Below are 17,506 nucleotides of genomic sequence, written 5' to 3' on the forward strand. Positions count from 1 at the left end.
CAGCATATTGCTAGAAAAAAACACGGCCAACTTCCAACATCTCCAGTCCACATAGACATGAACAGGGCCAGATTTAGGTTTGATGAGGCCCTAAGCTACTGAAGGTAATGGGGCCCTTCATATGTCCAGCTGTCCTTTGTCAACAACAAATTCTCACTGTTTTTTGTGTTGAATATATGCTATATGGTAATTTATAGACCTAATAGGTATCTAAAGCCATTTGCGCATGTTGCCATGTAACCAGTCCATGAAGAATGTAGGCACCCTATATATAGAAATGAGCAAACCAGTGATATTTTTGGGAGCAGGCTAGCAGGCAGAGCCCATTACTTACATCATAGGCGCCTATACAACACAAAACAACTGTTGCTGTATATAGGTTTTATTTTATTTGTTTTTTATCTTATATTTTGGAAAAGTACATCTAGTTTTTTCTTTCCTTTAAAAAAATTTTGGGCCCCCAAGAGAGTGGGGCCCTAAGCTATAGCTTGTTTAGCTTATACATAAATCCAGCACTGGTCATGAACAGCAATGGCAGGAGTTGTAGTTCTAGCAACACTTGTAAGGCCACCCATTGCCTAGCCCTGTTCTACAGTGTTTGGCAGGTGCTCTTAGGAATATTGCCGATCAAAGGAAACATACTGGTTGCCTGTGGAAAACTAGCTCCTTCTTCTTTTTACATGTTACCTGCCTATGCTTCTCTAAAATGTGACACTGGAGCAAACTACACCATTGCACATGCCTCTACTGCACCACACCACCTGCAATACACACATACAACCTAATCCGGAAACTCTGGTGCATGGGTGGGTATCAATGCACACAAAGGTTCTGGATGGTCAAAGATGTTTCCATTCAATTTTACAGGCAGCTCTATGCATGGCGCATGCCCCCAAGAACTTCACACTGGCCAAATCGCCAACATTAAATAGAATGTGTATCCAAACAATGCTTAGCACATTTTTTTTTTAGGCTAGTGGTAAACATATTCACTTCTAACTTCAAAGTAACTCCTATACCCACCTATCAGGGAATAAGCCCACTGAACTCAATAGGACTTGCCTCTTAGTATAGGATTGTACCATAAAAATCTAAATAAATGTACTTTTTACAGCGCTTGTCAAAATGACAAAGAATGCTCTTAAAGAAGAAAAGTTAGAAATGTTGACACAAGATTTATGCATTTGGATCTGAGTAAGTGACACAGACTTGGCTACAGGTTGGTACCATTTGTGCAGGTGAAGACACATCATATTCCATTTTTGCATCATCTTCTATCATTCAGACTTGGAGCTCACTTCATGCGTAACACTGCCTTGTGAATAAGTAGTTCTTTGGATCCTGGCCCATATCCTAAAGTAAGAGTATCGCCTATAACTTTATCTAGGTCTTGATCCATAGAATCATGGAAACTCTGTGGGGTTTCCCAGGCAGTTTTAAAAATGACTTGCTTATAGAAGTAATGAAACAAAACCACTGGGCATGCTGAAAGCTGTGGGAATACTCTCTGATCATTGTACTGATTTTATACTTGACACTGTTTTTTTGGTTTTTTAAACCAACCCTAATTTTCTGTGTTTAGCCTAATTTGCAATCAAAAATGTTTAATTCTGTAAAGCAAGATGCCAGGTTTTTCTAAGATTTGCTTGATTATATAACCTTACTGAAATTAAAATAACAACTGGAAAGGGATTCCAAATCCAATTCACAAATTCTTTTGCAGTGTTCTTCAATTCATAATTTAAAATTCAATCATAAATGCATAGTAATTATATGCAATTTTACATTCCATTAACCTTGCTTTGTTTTAATTATAAAGCTCTTTTGTTGGATTCCTTTAAATGATCCAGTTTATAATTTCAGGCTGTTCAAGGGAGCACTTTAATTCTACTGCACATTCATCAACTGTTTATGTCCTGTTAATTGTTGACAACTGCACAATTGCATTCTCTAGCTATGATTGATGAATTGCATTCAAACTTTAGCTATTAAGAAGAATAAATATTTATAACAATTTCCTCTTTGCCACCAGGAGGGCAATATCAAAAGCTCAGGACAGAAAAAGTAGTCTTTTAGCAATAATTATATGCATATGATCTGATAGGTATTTTGGTTAAAACTATGGGTTAGAAAAATATGACTACAGAGATTTTGTTTTCATTCATTTATGCTCACATCAGCAAAAGCAGCAACTTTCCCCCTAAAAAGCTAATGAGCAGAAACTAAGAAATTGAAAAGATTTTATTTACTCAATTTATGTAGCCATACATTAAAAAAATCACACAATAAATAAATTTTGATTCGTTTAGTGCTTATAGTATAGAATCAAGTATACAAATATATGATTGTCTCATGTGACAAAACCATGCAAAGGAATCATGACGCTAACAAATGTTAGAAGCCCCTAGTATATTCCAGGGCATAAAGGGGAGATAGTTTTCTTCGTTTGTTTGCTTAGCTAATGTATGTTCTGATCTTGCATCCAAAGACTTCTAATGGCGATAAAACTCTAGTGCAGTCTTTGACCTCTGGCACAAAGATTACAGTAAATCCATGTGGATATAAGTGATTTATCAGTGCAGGTTATTCTGTTTCTACACACAAAATAGTGTGAGGAATTTTTTTTGCTCAGAAAGCTTATAAACATTTACAAAAAGTGGCATATTTCATTCTGACTACACTTACTGTATTATTCAAACGCATCACACAAGTGATTGTAAATTAAGTTTTATAAATTTGAGATCTTACATTTCACCCTTGTTAATCTTATACCCTCAGAAAAAAATAGGCTTTAAAAACAATTTTTTAGAAGGGATACTTTCTTCATTTCCGTATATAGCCATATGATTAGATTACACATACTACTCCAATAGGTCAACAAAAATATACATAGATATGGCAAACTCAAATTTAAATAGTCCTCTTGGCAGCTTAACTAAAAAGTGCCTCAAAGGGGGGGGGGGGGAGTTAAAACAGAGTATTCAGTAGCATCAACATTAAAATCACTTAGTTGAGAGTGCAAGTCACATTCCACATAATTCAAATTAAAACATAATTAATCTGGATTGCACCCAAAGTTCTAACTGTCATCACAACGAACTGGCATGCATAAAGTATCTATTTTATAATCTAGTACCTCAAACTAACATAGGGAATTATGATAAAAAATAGTGCTCTGTCATTAACTGCACAAATACACTTTACTATATGATGTGCAGGGTACTCCAAAGCAGATGGAGCGGCAGATGGATTTGCAGATTGGGTTTCTTAGATTCTATCTGGAGTGGGGTGGACTTTGCTGCTTAAAGATGGTGGTTCAAATCTCAAAGCAACTTTAAACTATTGCATAGGTGTTCTTAGATAAATAAACATTTGAGTTCAGTATTTTATGTATTAACTAGAGAAGTATTTTCTAAGCAAAGTTTCCCTGCTGTTAAACTGTTTAATTAAAATAGTTTGTCCTCTGGTCTTCCTGGAGCAGATGGTGAAAGTATTATCACCCAAAGGAATTAGATACAAAATGACTACTTGTCCAAAAGCTTTAAAATTAATTACCTTCCTTCATTGATGAGCTCAATAAAAGCAAGTCCTGCATTCTTCTGTATAGAATTCTGCCATTCCTAAAGGGGAAGAATAAACCATCTTTTTTTAAAAAGCAGCACTTAATTTCGAAAGTATTTAATTTTGATGTATAAAGATTATTTCATCCGTGTTTTACAAGGATTTCTCTGGTTACCATATGCTCGCTCTTCACAAGGTCTCCATTCTTCCATCGCATTGTAATGATACATACTGGAAATTTGTATTTATTGTAAAAATGCATCAGATGTTTAAGCAAAATATGAAAGCAATCTACTAATTTAAGATGCATCATGTAAATGTTGTGACTAACTATTGTTAAAAGAAAGAGGCATTTAACTGGCGAGCAGTTCAGAATTCCAAAGTCATAAAAGAGAATATAAAATATATTTTGGAACATTTTGCAAGAGTAAGGGTACCATCCTCCAGATCCTAGAAGAACCATCAAGGGAATCCCCCTTCACCATACTGCCACCTTTGAGTACTCATCAATGTTCAGCACTGGCTTTTCTAGTTCCTCACACAACCCTACCATTGCAACCAGGATTGCCCTATTTTAAAAACGTGCTCCACTGATGGAGGGAAAGTGCTGAAACAGCCAGACAAAGAGGAAGTTAGGGGTGGAACAAGCATAAATGGACTAGATGGTTCTGCTCCCTCATGTAGCCCATCTCTGGAGAGGTGGTTCTGCTGCTCCTGCCCAAACCAGACCAGGCTGAATGGGCAGGACAGTATCCTTTCTTGAAGAGCTATTCTATCCTATTAGTCCAAAATTGCTACAATTTTATTCTCATTTAATATAAAAAAGTAACTCCCTCTCTGGAAATTAATACATTTTGACATCAACACACTTAGGCAGCGTTCCATGGTAAAAATTACTTAAAATAAACAGTGGTACCTCCGGTTGCGGAGGGGATCCATTCCGGAGCTCCAGTTGGATCCCGAGGTTTCCGCAACCGGACGGACTGCTTCTGCATATGCGCGTACAGTGAATCCCGGGAAAATACTTCTGTGTTTGCTGCGTACGTATCCCGAAGGATACGTAACCGGACATGAACGTAAGTAGAGGTACCACTGTACTGCAATTCAATTTATTTAAACAACTGATATATTGTTGAACCCCATAGTTTCTAAGGGGTGTTAAATGAAGTCACAAAAGAGATACAAATGTTAAAATCAGTTAAAATTAAGAATAAAATAATAAAATAAAAATATACAATTTCAGTCTCAGCCTCAGTCAGTTTTATTGCACATAGCCAAAGGCTGCCGCAATGTACACAGAATTATTTGACATATACGATTTCATATAACAATGAAAGCAGTGGAGCTACATGTGATGAGTTAGCGCTAATCTCTGGCCAGCATTGTTGTTGTTTACCTAGGAAGGACTGGGGCAGGGCAAAGCGACAGTCTCCCTGGTACACCTGTGCAGCCCTGGTGTTGCTCCCATTCTATCCCAGCCCTTTCCAGGAAAGCACTAGTAATGGGAAGGGCAGCTCCATCTGATCATATGCTGAACATAAAGGGTTTTTAACTGTTTGGCCAAATCATGGAAGAATATGTATTTTGTTCCCAAAGTCCTTCCTATCACTAAGTCATGTGTCCATGCAGTAGCCGTGATGGCTGCTCATCTCTGTATGCCAACACTCTCCCCCTTTATCCAAGATTTTCAAACCCAGGTATTCAGACCTGTTTACACCTCTCTAGCCTTCCATTAGCAAAGTGGCTGTCCAATGAGGCCTTACAAATAGCGGGGGGGGGGGGGGAGAAGGCAAGCAAAATGCGAGGGAGATAGAGAAAGATACAGGAAATTGAATGCAGATTTCCAAAAAATAGCAAGGAGAGATAAGAAGGCCTTCTTAAACGAGCAATGCAAAGAAATAGAGGAAAACAACAGAATGGGAAGAACCAGAGATCTGTTCAAGAAAATTGGAGATATGAAAGGAACATTTCGTTCAAAGATTGCCATAATAAAGGACAAAAGTGGTAAGGACCTAACAGAAGCAGAAGACATCAAGAAGATGTGGCAAGAATACACAGAGGAATTATACCAGAAAGAAATGGATGCCTCGTACACCCCAGGTAGTGGGGTTGCTGACCTTGAGCCAGACATCCTGGAGAGTGAAGTCAAATGGGCCTTAGAAAGCACTGCAAATAACAAGGCCAGTGGAAGTGATGGTATTCCAGCTGAACTATTTAAAATTTTAAAAGATGATGCTGTTAAGGTGCTACACTCAATATGCCAGCAAGTTTGGAAAACTCAGCAGTGGCCAGAGGATTGGAGAAGATCAGTCTACATCCCAATCCCAAAGAAGGGCAGTGCTAAAGAATGCTCCAACTACCGCACAATTGAATCATAGAATCATAGAATCATAGAGTTGGAAGAGACCACAAGGGCCATCGAGTCCAACCCCCTGCCAAGCAGGAAACAGCATCAGAGCACTCCTGACATATGGTTGTCAAGCCTCTGCTTAAAGACCTCCAAAGAAGGAGACTCCACCACACTCCTTGGCAGCAAATTCCACTGTCGAACAGCTCTTACTGTCAGGAAGTTCTTCCTAATGTTTAGGTGGAATCTTCTTTCTTGTAGTTTGGATCCATTGCTCCGTGTCCGCTTCTCTGGAGCAGCAGAAAACAACTTTTCTCCCTCCTCTATGTGACATCCTTTTATATATTTGAACATGGCTATCATATCACCCCTTAACCTCCTCTTCTCCAGGCTAAACATGCCCAGCTCCCTTAGCCGTTCCTCATAAGGCATCGTTTCCAGGCCTTTGACCATTTTGGTTGCCCTCCTCTGGACACGTTCCAGTTTGTCAGTGTCCTTCTTGAACTGTGGTGCCCAGAACTGGACACAGTACTCCAGGTGAGGTCTGACCAGAGCAGAATACAGTGGCACTATTACTTCCCTCGATCTAGATGCTATACTCCTATTGATGCAGCCCAGAATTGCATTGGCTTTTTTAGCTGCCGCGTCACACTGTTGGCTCATGTCAAGTTTGTGGTCAACCAAGACTCCTAGATCCTTTTCACATGTACTGCTCTCAAGCCAGGTGTCACCCATCTTGTATTTGTGCCTCTCATTTTTTTTGCCCAAGTGCAATACTTTACATTTCTCCCTGTTAAAATTCATCTTGTTTGTTTTGGCCCAGTTCTCTAATCTGTCAAGGTCGTTTTGAAGTGTGATCCTGTCCTCTGGGGTGTTAGCCACCCCTCCCAGTTTGGTGTCATCTGCAAATTTGATCAGGATGCCCTTGAGTCCATCATCCAAGTCGTTGATAAAGATGTTGAATAAGACCGGGCCCAAGACAGAACCCTGTGGCACCCCACTAGTCACTCTTCTCCAGGATGAAGAGGAACCATTGATGAGCACCCTTTGGGTTCGGTCAGTCAGCCAGTTACAAATCCACTGAGTGGTAGCATAGTCAAGACCGCATTTTACCAGCTTCTTTACAAGAATATCATGGGGCACCTTGTCAAATGCCTTGCTGAAATCAAGGTAGGCTACATCCACTGCGTTCATTTCACACGCTAGCAAGGTTATGCTTAAAATTCTACAAGGAAGGCTCAAGCAGTATGTGGACCAAGAATTCCCAGAAGTGCAAGCTGGATTTAGAAGAGGCAGAGGAGCCAGAGACCAAATTGCAAACATGCGCTGGATTATGGAGAAAGCCAGAGAGTTCCAGAAAGACATCTACTTCTGCTTCATTGACTATGCAAAAGCCTTTGACTGTGTTGACCACAGCAAACTATGGCAAGTTCTTAAAGAAATGGGAGTGCCTGATCACCTCATCTGTCTCCTGAGAAATCTCTATGTGGGACAAGAAGCTACAGTTAGAACTGGATATGGAACAACTGATTGGTTCAAAATTGGGAAAGGAGTACGACAAGGCTGTATATTGTCTCCCTGGTTATTTAACTTATATGCAGAATTCATCATGCGAAAGGCTGGGCTGGATGAATCCCTAGCCGGAATTAAGATTGCTGGAAGAAATATCAACAACCTCAGATATGCAGATGACACAACCTTGATGGCAGAAAGTGAGGAGGAATTAAAGAACCTTTTATTGAGGGTAAAAGAGGAGAGCGCAAAATATGGTCTGAAGCTCAGTATCAAAAAAACGAAGATCATGGCCACTGGTCCCATCACCTCCTGGCAAATAGAAGGAGAAGAAATGGAGGCAGTGAGAGATTTTACTTTCTTGGGCTCCATGATCACTGCAGATGGTGACAGCAGCCACGAAATTAAGAGACGCCTGCTTCTTGGGAGGAAAGCAATGACCAACCTAGACAGCATCTTAAAAAGTAGAGACATCACCTTGCCAACAAAGGTCCGTATAGTAAAAGCTATGGTTTTCCCAGTAGTGATGTATGGAAGTGAGAGCTGGACCATAAAGAAGGCTGATCATCGAAGAATTGATGCTTTTGAATTATGGTGCTGGAGGAGACTCTTGAGAGTCCCATGGACTGCAAGAAAATCTAACCTAACCTATCCATTCTGAAGGAAATCAGCCCTGAGTGCTCACTGGAAGGACAGATCGTGAAGCTGAGGCTCCAATACTTTGGCCACCTCATGAGAAGAGAAGACTCCCTGGAAAAGACCCTGATGTTGGGAAAGATGGAGGGCACAAGGAGAAGGGGATGACAGAGGACGAGATGGTTGGATAGTGTCTTCGAAGCTACCAACATGAGTTTGACCAAACTGCGGGAGGCAGTGGAAGACAGAAGTGCCTGGCGTGCTCTGGTCCATGGGGTCACGAAGAGTCGGACACGACTAAACGACTAAACAACAACAACAACCTTCCATTACACTGCCTAGCAATCTTCTGCAATCACTACCATTTTGTGATGTTCTTAGTATACCCCTCCCACATTTTAGTGATGTGTTTTCATATCCAGTAACCGCAGCACACGTGATAAACTTTCTCCAAGCAGTGTGAATCAGGTGCTAGTAAAGTTGTAATAAAGTGACAATTTCCTGATCCATCAGGAACGAAGCAAAAAAATTAATACTAATACTAATACAATAATAATAATATTCAATCAATTTGTATTTGCATAATGAAAAACAACACTGTTCTTTTCTGAAACACCAGAATTTGTTATTTCAACACCTAATTCCCATTTGACAGCCTCTGACATCTCGCCCTAATGAGCATTGTCCATTTGTTACAAAGTTCAAGCCCTCTAGGCAGAGACTTCGCCGCCTCAACATTATGTACAGTGACTTATCCATAGTTGGCATTAAACAGATATTATATATAACAACACTGAAGTAAAAATGATTTCATTTGTAAGTAACTTGGGTTTCCTAATAGTTTGAATGCCTCCAATGCACAGAGGAGAAGAGCTTTCCAAACTTTTCATATCAGTGACACTTTTTCATTTCGTGACTTAGTAATTCAGTTTTACTAGCAAGAGAGGATAAAAGAGTGGAGAAAGGAGCTGGCGGGGGAAAGAACTATTTTATATCTTATTTTTATGATTTTGTTAACTGCCCTGAATGTCATTTGAAAATTAGATGGGATATAAATTTAAATAAATGAATACGCACAGAGACACAATGTGAAAGGTGGCACAAGTATCCATATTGCCATGAAATTATAAAGATCAGGAAGTCATTAAAGGTAAAGGGACCCCTGACCATTAGGTCCAGTCATGACCGACTGTGGGGTTGCGGCGCTCATCTCGCTTTATGGGTCATGTGGCCAGCATGACTAAGCCGCTTCTGGCGAACCAGAGCAGCGCACGGAAACACCGTTTACCTTCCCGCCGGAGCGGTACCTATTTATCTACTTGCACTTTGATGTGCTTTTGATCTGCTAGGTTGGCAGGAGCAGGGACCGAGCAACGGGAGCTCACCCCGTTGTGTGGATTCGAACCGCCAACCTTCTGATTGGGAAGTCCTAGGCTCTGTGGTTTAACCCACAGCGCCACCCCAGGAAGTCATTACATGTCCCAATTTTGGACTCTTAGATATCAGGATAGAAATACATTTTGGGGAAATGCCATACCAGCACTAAAAGTTTTCTAGAAAATTTTCTAGAAAGAAATTATTGACCTGCTGAACCATGTCTAAAAGGGATTTCTCTCACTGCTTCCTAAAAAATAATAATTCTGAATCCAATTTATACCACTATTATTAATTCTATCCATTTCCCTTTCATTCTCTTTCCCCTGTGAAGTCAAACTGAAAAATTACTCAGTGGCTATCTTCTCACCCAATAATGCCTGAGATACAGCATCATTCAAGAGCATTTGGCGGGAACTGTGGCAACTGACCAGGGGAGATCATATTTTGGTGGCATCAATCCTCCCCACACCGTGATAGCTGCATCTCGGGCATTCTGGTTGGCAGGATTTTTACAGCTAATTAGGTTGAGACTTACCCAATCAGTACATATATTAAGAGATATCATAATATCATGACCTGCTGACTAGAGATGGAAGGATTTATCAATTTTTTGGTTGAATAATTGCATCACAAAATTCAGATAAGTGTGAATTTTGAAAGATGGCTGTTTCAGTTCTCATAATTGTTTTGAAAAGTGAAAATTTGAAAGATTCGCTTTAAAATTCAAACCAAGTCAAATTTCTCCCCCATCCCTACTGCTGGCTTGATAAATCATAAGTACTAGGCGCAAATACACACCTTGACTAATGGAACACTTTCACCTCTTGAAGCAACATCACCTTTTGACTTGACAATATCACAAATCTTGTTATTTGGAGGATGTAAATTTTATGTGTTCTTTGTTTCTCCACAAATAAAGGCTTAATAAAATACTTGAGATTTGCCTTTAGGTTTCAGAAGCACTTGTCTAAACCATATAAATCTCCTGCCACTTAGCTCTACCAAGCTTAAGATTATATGCATTGGGATGATTAATTGTGCATGACCTTTACATCATTCCAAAGTACTCCTGCTTGCATTATCCAAGTGTCTTTAACTAGCTGGAGCTAAATATGTGGCAAAACCTTATTTTAATTTTATTTGTTAAACAATTTCTAACTCATTCAATCCGCTTTCAGACCTAGTGCCAGTACCAAAACTGCCTTGCTTGATGAATGATCTGTGCAATGGGAAGGACACAGGACTGCAGTCCTGCTAATCCCATGGACATATTTCAATACCATCAACCACAGCATCCTTGTAGATAGGTGTCAAATCAGTGTCTGAGATCAGTAATGGAATAGTTGAGGTTTGATCACTGGGAGCTTAATCCCAACACAGAGGCACTCTTGATGGATACTTCACCTGTTCAGGGAGAGTTTTTGTGTGTGGGTGTGTAGCATCTGTGCTAAGGAGTATCTCTCACTAGCCAAGACTGCTATGGCTATTCACGTTCTGATCACCCTAGAGTATATAGACTATTGTAATGTGTTGTCAAAATACAGCCACTAGGCTACAGACTGGAACCATTCATGGGGATATCTCACTATTTAAACAAGTCCACTGGCCCCCTGTCAATTATGTGCCACTTTGAAAGTCTAGTTTGGGACCTGGATACATGAAAGAATGCCTTCTCTCACAATCACACAAATATGCCCAGTTTTCATTCTGTATGTTATTGGGCTTCCAACTCTCTGTATCGCCAGTCAACATAGCCAGTGGTCAGCAATTGTGGGGGACCACAGGTTCCCCATTCCTTTTAAAAACAGCAAATCACAGAGTCCCAAAGTCTCATTATGGGGGGGGGGACTACTTTAACCTAACATCTAATAAGAATGAAGGGAAGGAACTTAGGGAGCGAGTTAGACACTTGGTGCTACTGCCACAAGGAATAACCATTCACTACATTCCAGTCAGCAGAGATACCTGGAACAGGGCCTATGAAGAAGATCTTAAAGTACAGCTAAGTTTATATGAGAAAATGAGGTATCTGAAGTATCTTGAAACTAGACAATTTATGTCTTTAAAGGTAAAAAAAAAAAAATGCAGCTAGTTAGTTGCCTGTTCACGATATGGTTGCACTCCCTCCAAAGGAGCAGGTGTACAGTGTACATTGCTATTGGAGGCCCAAATGCCTTAGCAGTTAAAAAAAAAACCAGGAGTAAAAATACAAGATTATTGTTACCACAAATAAACAGTAACTGAATAGTTGAGGTCCTCACATTCAGTTCTTGGGTGATGTCAACAGACATGGGCATCTAAACTCATTTGTGTGTGATTTTGTTCCCAGTGCTGCTTCTGAACACATCAGCCACCTTCCGACCCAGCAGAACTTTCAATTGACTCCCCTAGGCTGCCTCACAGTAATCTTAAAGTACTCTACTCTGGATGCCTCTCATTATTATGGCTGGCAATCCAGGAAAGACTGCAGCTGGCATATCAATCTAAGCAGGTAAAATGTGCTCTTAAGCGTGATCACTACCTGAGCATCCAGATATAGCACTGGATCCAAAATCACTGTATACAAGATAAGACAAGCTGCATTGAGTTTAGATGCTTTAGATCAATTACTGTTCATTTTTGGTAACAAAAGGTCCATTTCTAAATATATTTTCCACAATGCAATTTTTCCTTTTCATTTGTCGTAGTTAATGGAGATAAAGGTGATACTATTTAAAGATCAACGTTTTAAAGCCACTGTTCTAAACACTTATTCTTTACTTATGCAGTTATTTTAAGTACCTATTGACCACAGCTTTTTGTAAAGACATAGTTTCAAAACAGTAACTTAGCTCTTGGGCTGAAGTTCTGTTATGTTCTCCTCCCTGTGAGGGTCTCATAGGGACTCTCATCTGTTAACTATAAAGAAATCATTTTTGCTTGTTACAAGTCAAATCCCTCTTCATCAATCCTCAAGTAGTGCCTCTAGGGTGATCATGTATTCAATGTATAATATCTGAAAGTAAACATGTTCCTAAGGAAAACGATAACAGTATCTCCCCTGCCCCGCCCCCTGTGCTGGTCCTTCATTTAAAAGCCTTCAGTCAAGATCTCAAGATTATGGGCTTCGTGAAAGTTACATCACCAGAACATAAAAATCCCTTTTGGTTAATCAGAAAAGTCAAATGTTCTTGGGAAAACGTTATGCATATTTAAGCTAAATGTGTTTTAGAGTTTCAGGTCCCAAAACAGTTTCACTTTGTTCCCTGATTAGTCACTATATTGAAAAATATAAGTGAACAATCTGTATTAAAGAATGAGACCTTTATTTTCTAGTTAAGAAAACAAAAACTACTGGCAGATACAGTACAGTACAGTTTTGTAGAAAGATGAAGACTCACAAAATCTAGCCTAATGCAGAGTACACCAGTATTCTGAAGAGGGGACTTGTATAACAATCTGGAAATAGTTAGATGCTATTGTCGTTCTTAAAGAGAAAAGGAACCATTACTGAAAACCAAATCTGCTCTGTATCAAAGAAGGAGCTATACTAAAAAAGAGAAGAAAGGAAATTTAAGAGAAACTTCATGGTTTATTTGAGAAATCTGCCACAAAACAGTATCACAGATGTGATAAATAAAACTAGGCTATAGGGAACAAAGACCAGCTAATAAAGGGCAGATCTTGTCAAAAACAACATCTTAATCCCACCCACCCCTGAAAATTAACTTAATTCAAATGCATTGAACATGTCATTACATATTATGAATTTTCCAGAGGACCACTGTAGCTGCAATAACCAAAATCAATCTAATTTTAACCTCACGTTCATATGTGTGAAATGCAGTGTGTTAACACAAATGAAGGGAAGCTATTAAAAAGGGACAATAGCAACCAAAATGCAAAGAAACAACAGCCATTTCTCAGTGCCAAATAACGCAGTATCCCTTTAGGAGTTTCCATAAACCTTAAAGCGAATTTTTCACAAAGACTAAATTCCTCTGGGGAAACAGACTTGATTGCATATCCTTCGGAGTCTAAAAACCTGCCCATATGAACTGAATTATCCATGACATGTACCTTCAGACGTTTGTAATGTGATATTTCATGTAAATTTAGACCATACCTTGGACATGAGCCGCTGGCAATGTTAAGTTTATTCAGGAGCTCAGATAAGAAAAAAATTCTGACATCCTTGCTAATCTGTAGTCGTTAACATGGAATTTCCAACATAAAGAGCATAAAAGCATCTAATTTGCTGTAGCAAATGAAAGGAAAACAAACTTTGCATTTCCCTTTCCTTTTTCAGAGTCTACTGTTACCCTAGTTTATGCAAACAAAATATTTTCAAAAGCCTTCTCGGTCATCTATCTTTTTGAAGATAGATACTTCAAACTCTTACATCAGACTGCAAAATGTAATTAATTTAGAACATAAAATCAAAACTACTCTTGTTCTCAAGCACTGTCTAACGGTACCTGTATCACAAAATGGGGAACTTAACACAGGGAGACTACAAATATCAATTGGAAATGAAGGTTTTAATGCAGTAGGGAAGGTAGTAAACAGTATTTCCATTTTAGAGAAATATCAGCTATGTTTCCAAGAAAATACCCATCTTCATTTGATTCACCATTTTGTATGACTAGAATGTTGGACAATGAGCTGTGAGACCAAGCTTTGAATCCCCACTCAGCCTAACCATCCTTACAGGGTTCTTGTGAGGAAAAAAGGAGGAAGGAAGAACTATGATGTCCTTGGAGGAAAGGTGAAATACAAATGTTAACAATAAAGTAATGCACTTTGCAACTAGTTTTCTCTCCACATCTCAACTAAGTTTGCAGGCTGACTGATTATCACAATATTTTAATTAATTAGCAGTGCAATCCAGCACCGGTCTACTCTGAAAGAAACCACACTGAGCTCAGTGGGATTTGTTGCCAGGCAAGTGCATATAGGAAGATCCCCAGATTTTTTAGAACTGTTTACTTAGAACAATGATGAGAAACCTGTGGCCCTCCAAATGTTGTTGGAATGCATAGAAGTTGATTAAGCATCTATGTTGTAGTAGATTAGTAAATTAGTCTCTAATATGGAAGCGTCTTTCATACGGGCAGTTGTTCCTCCAATAGCTGGAATTCAGTACCAACCCACCTTCCAAATTCCAGTTCTTCTTTGGACAGTATGGACTAGGTTGTTGTTTCCAGAACAACCTTATCACAACCTGAAGAACCTGAATCATGAGTTATGCTTAATCATAATCATAATAAAAAATAGCTGCTCTATGGGTCATCACTTTTCTAAAAGCTGGTAAAGCTATTGGTTTTGAGGGACTGAGAACTTTGTGAAATCTCTCTGTTGAGTTTTTATTTTATTTTACTTTCATCATTACAGTATTTTATCACTGTTGCACAGCTGTATAACACTTGGATTTTGACTTTATTGTGGAACTTTGGTTCAGGATAGGGTGAAATTCAAATAAAGTAACAGTGGTAATAAAAACAAGTATCAGGAAGGCTATTTTTCAGATTGCAAGCTCCTTGGAGCAGGAACCTCTTATAATCTGTTAATTTCCATGATTACTAATGATGCCAAATAAATAAAATAAAAAACCATGGCACCGTTGAAAGTGATTAGTATGATCTTCCACCAGCCATAAAATATAGCACCCTACCTTACACATCTTTCCCTCCCAAAGGCCGTAGGGATGGTGAAGGATCTTCTACAGTGCTTGTCTAAGACATTTTGCTCCCTGAGGTGCCTCTGAGGAAAAGATGGTGCCTCTTCGTATTTCACATACATAAACTGATTAGACTGACAGATGAACCTTAATTCAACACTGCTAATGGAGCAGTGTTCTCCTCCACATCTGAAGCATGTTTAGGGGGGTGATGTCAAGTCCTCCAGTAAAGGATAACGGCCAGGGAACTTCAAAGCAACATCAAGGTGGCTCCTACACCAGCATCTCTTGCTGAGGCAGCTGCCTCACTTTACCTAATACCAAGGTCAGCCCTGCTCTTCAGAAAAATATGGAGTATAGGGTATCAAGTACCAACTCCACAATCAAAACAGTTTTCTTAAATTCTGTGTACCTGTATTTCATTCCTATTTTTGTGAAATTTTGAATAAAATATATGCTTTGATACTTGGGGCTGAGGACTGGGAGAAGTGAAAAGGGAATTAGGTACCCATCCACCTAACATTGCCTTTCAAACCATAAAATAAAAAACACAGTGTAGCTTTGTTTGTTGCATAGCTCCACTACAATGCTTAAAAGACAAAAATAACAAAGGAGCTTAAATTTCTCACTCTTCCCCTCAATCAATATTTGAGGCAAGTTACATCTCTAGAGTCCTTAATGGCAGGAATTCCTGGAGCCAGCAAATGAGTAATGTTAAACCTATGATTAGATGATGAGGCCATCAAAACACACTAGACCCTAATGCTGCATTCCACTTTATCCTTGTGAAATGCAGTTAAAACAAAGAGAACGTAAGAAGGTACTGGGAGTTATTCTCTCGCTCAAGAATCTGCCTATGAACTGCTTGTTAGAGAACTCGGGGGACTAAAAGAATATTTTGCTATTTCCCATGAATTAAGGACTTAAACTTTAGGTAACAAATTTTCCAAGTTCTCTGCAGGAGACGTTTTGAAGCTCAACCATTGGTGAGAAGTCCTGCTACGGATGTCTTTTCTTTACCACAAATCCACTCTGCTCACAACAACAACAACAAAAGGCTCAGTTGTTTCCTCATAGAATCCAAAGGAAAGTGCTACCAATCAACGAGCAAAGAGCAGGTAAGAGGGTGAAATACCTAAAACTAGGCGTAATTGGCATTAACTTTCAACTCTGAATATTGCTAAAACATTTGAATCATTCATAGGCACAGAACTGATGGAAAAGGAGACAGAGCTAAGACTATCTAAAAAATCAGAAGGAAGTATACAATTAATGTCAATTGATTATATTCACAAAAATAACTTTATACGTGAATTTTGTACTTTGGAATACATGTACTGTTTAAAACTGATCATAGAAAGAGAGAGATTTAAGTAATATATGGGGGAGAAATGAATATGCTTATTGAATTAGTAGGAGATAAAAGGACAGTTTATCTTCCAGTACTTTAATGTTAAAATCCGTATTTATTGTCCAATTAGAACTAAAAACAAAATCTCACATCCCAATGTCTTTTTTGGATCTCCTTTTTTCCCCAGCCTCAGAAATATGCCTTGAAGTGTGCTAACCCCCTCCCCACCCTGTGGTTCCTGTGTTTCCTGGATTCTAGTCCATTTAAAAGATACCCAGTTATATTTCCCTGCATCCAGGATTCAGTAGCCTACTGTATCTCATATTATTTTATCAATGGCATTTCAAATATAGCACCAAACTCTAAATGGCTTGCAAAGTAGACTGCACAAGCAATACTTCCAAAGAGAAATATACTAGAACAAGCAAAATAAGCTGTCCATTTGCAAGATTTTTATTTAATGCTGAACCATCCATTAGTATTTAAGATTGGAGTTACCGGCCAATCCATTTATCCAGTTACTAATGCAATTTTAATTAAGCTTTATAATGAAATATTAGAATGTATTTTTAAAGCCATAGGTTTTATATCTGTGTGCTTCAGCGGGAGTGTGAATGCTTGTACGGGTACTGATGCAAGAAAAATAAGGGTCTTCCTCTTCAAAAATGTTACGATGATAAACATTACACTGCATTTTGGTATGATGGCGCTGTCAACAGAACAAGTATTATATTGCTAAAGCCATGAATAATCTTACCTGTGAACAAAGAAGCATAACAAGCTCAACCACTGAGGTGCTAGACTTCATGCAAACGAGGCCTGTAACAAAGGTGAAAACAAAGGTTCAGTCTATAAATATAAATAATAAAACTTGTTTCCCCACCCCCTTCAATATGGAGCAATCTAGTAAATAATTCTTAGCAACAATCTAAATCAGTATTCATTTGTAACCCAATCATATTAATGCTTACTCAGAAGTAAGTGCTATTAAGTTCAAATGTGCTTACTCCTAAGGAAGTATGCATAGGATTACAGACCTCTATTATTATCTCCCACATATCCA

General features: G+C 38.9%; 1 protein-coding gene across 6 annotated transcripts in view; it reads right to left on the reverse strand.

The window, feature by feature from the left end:
* NBEA (neurobeachin) overlaps positions 1 to 17,506 on the reverse strand; it is a 361,568-nt gene that overhangs the window by 213,481 nt on the left and 130,581 nt on the right. For all 6 annotated transcript variants that reach the window (XM_083608943.1, XM_083608944.1, XM_083608945.1 and 3 more), the window contains 2 exons: positions 17,201 to 17,262; positions 3,556 to 3,620 (listed from right to left, as the gene is read on the reverse strand). In XM_083608943.1, the coding sequence (XP_083465069.1) occupies positions 3,556 to 3,620; positions 17,201 to 17,262 (127 nt within the window). The remainder of the gene's footprint in view (positions 1 to 3,555; positions 3,621 to 17,200; positions 17,263 to 17,506) is intronic.

The sequence above is a fragment of the Podarcis filfolensis genome (assembly GCF_964270895.1).
Source record: "Podarcis filfolensis genome assembly, chromosome: 4".
Lineage (NCBI taxonomy): Eukaryota > Metazoa > Chordata > Lepidosauria > Squamata > Lacertidae > Podarcis > Podarcis filfolensis.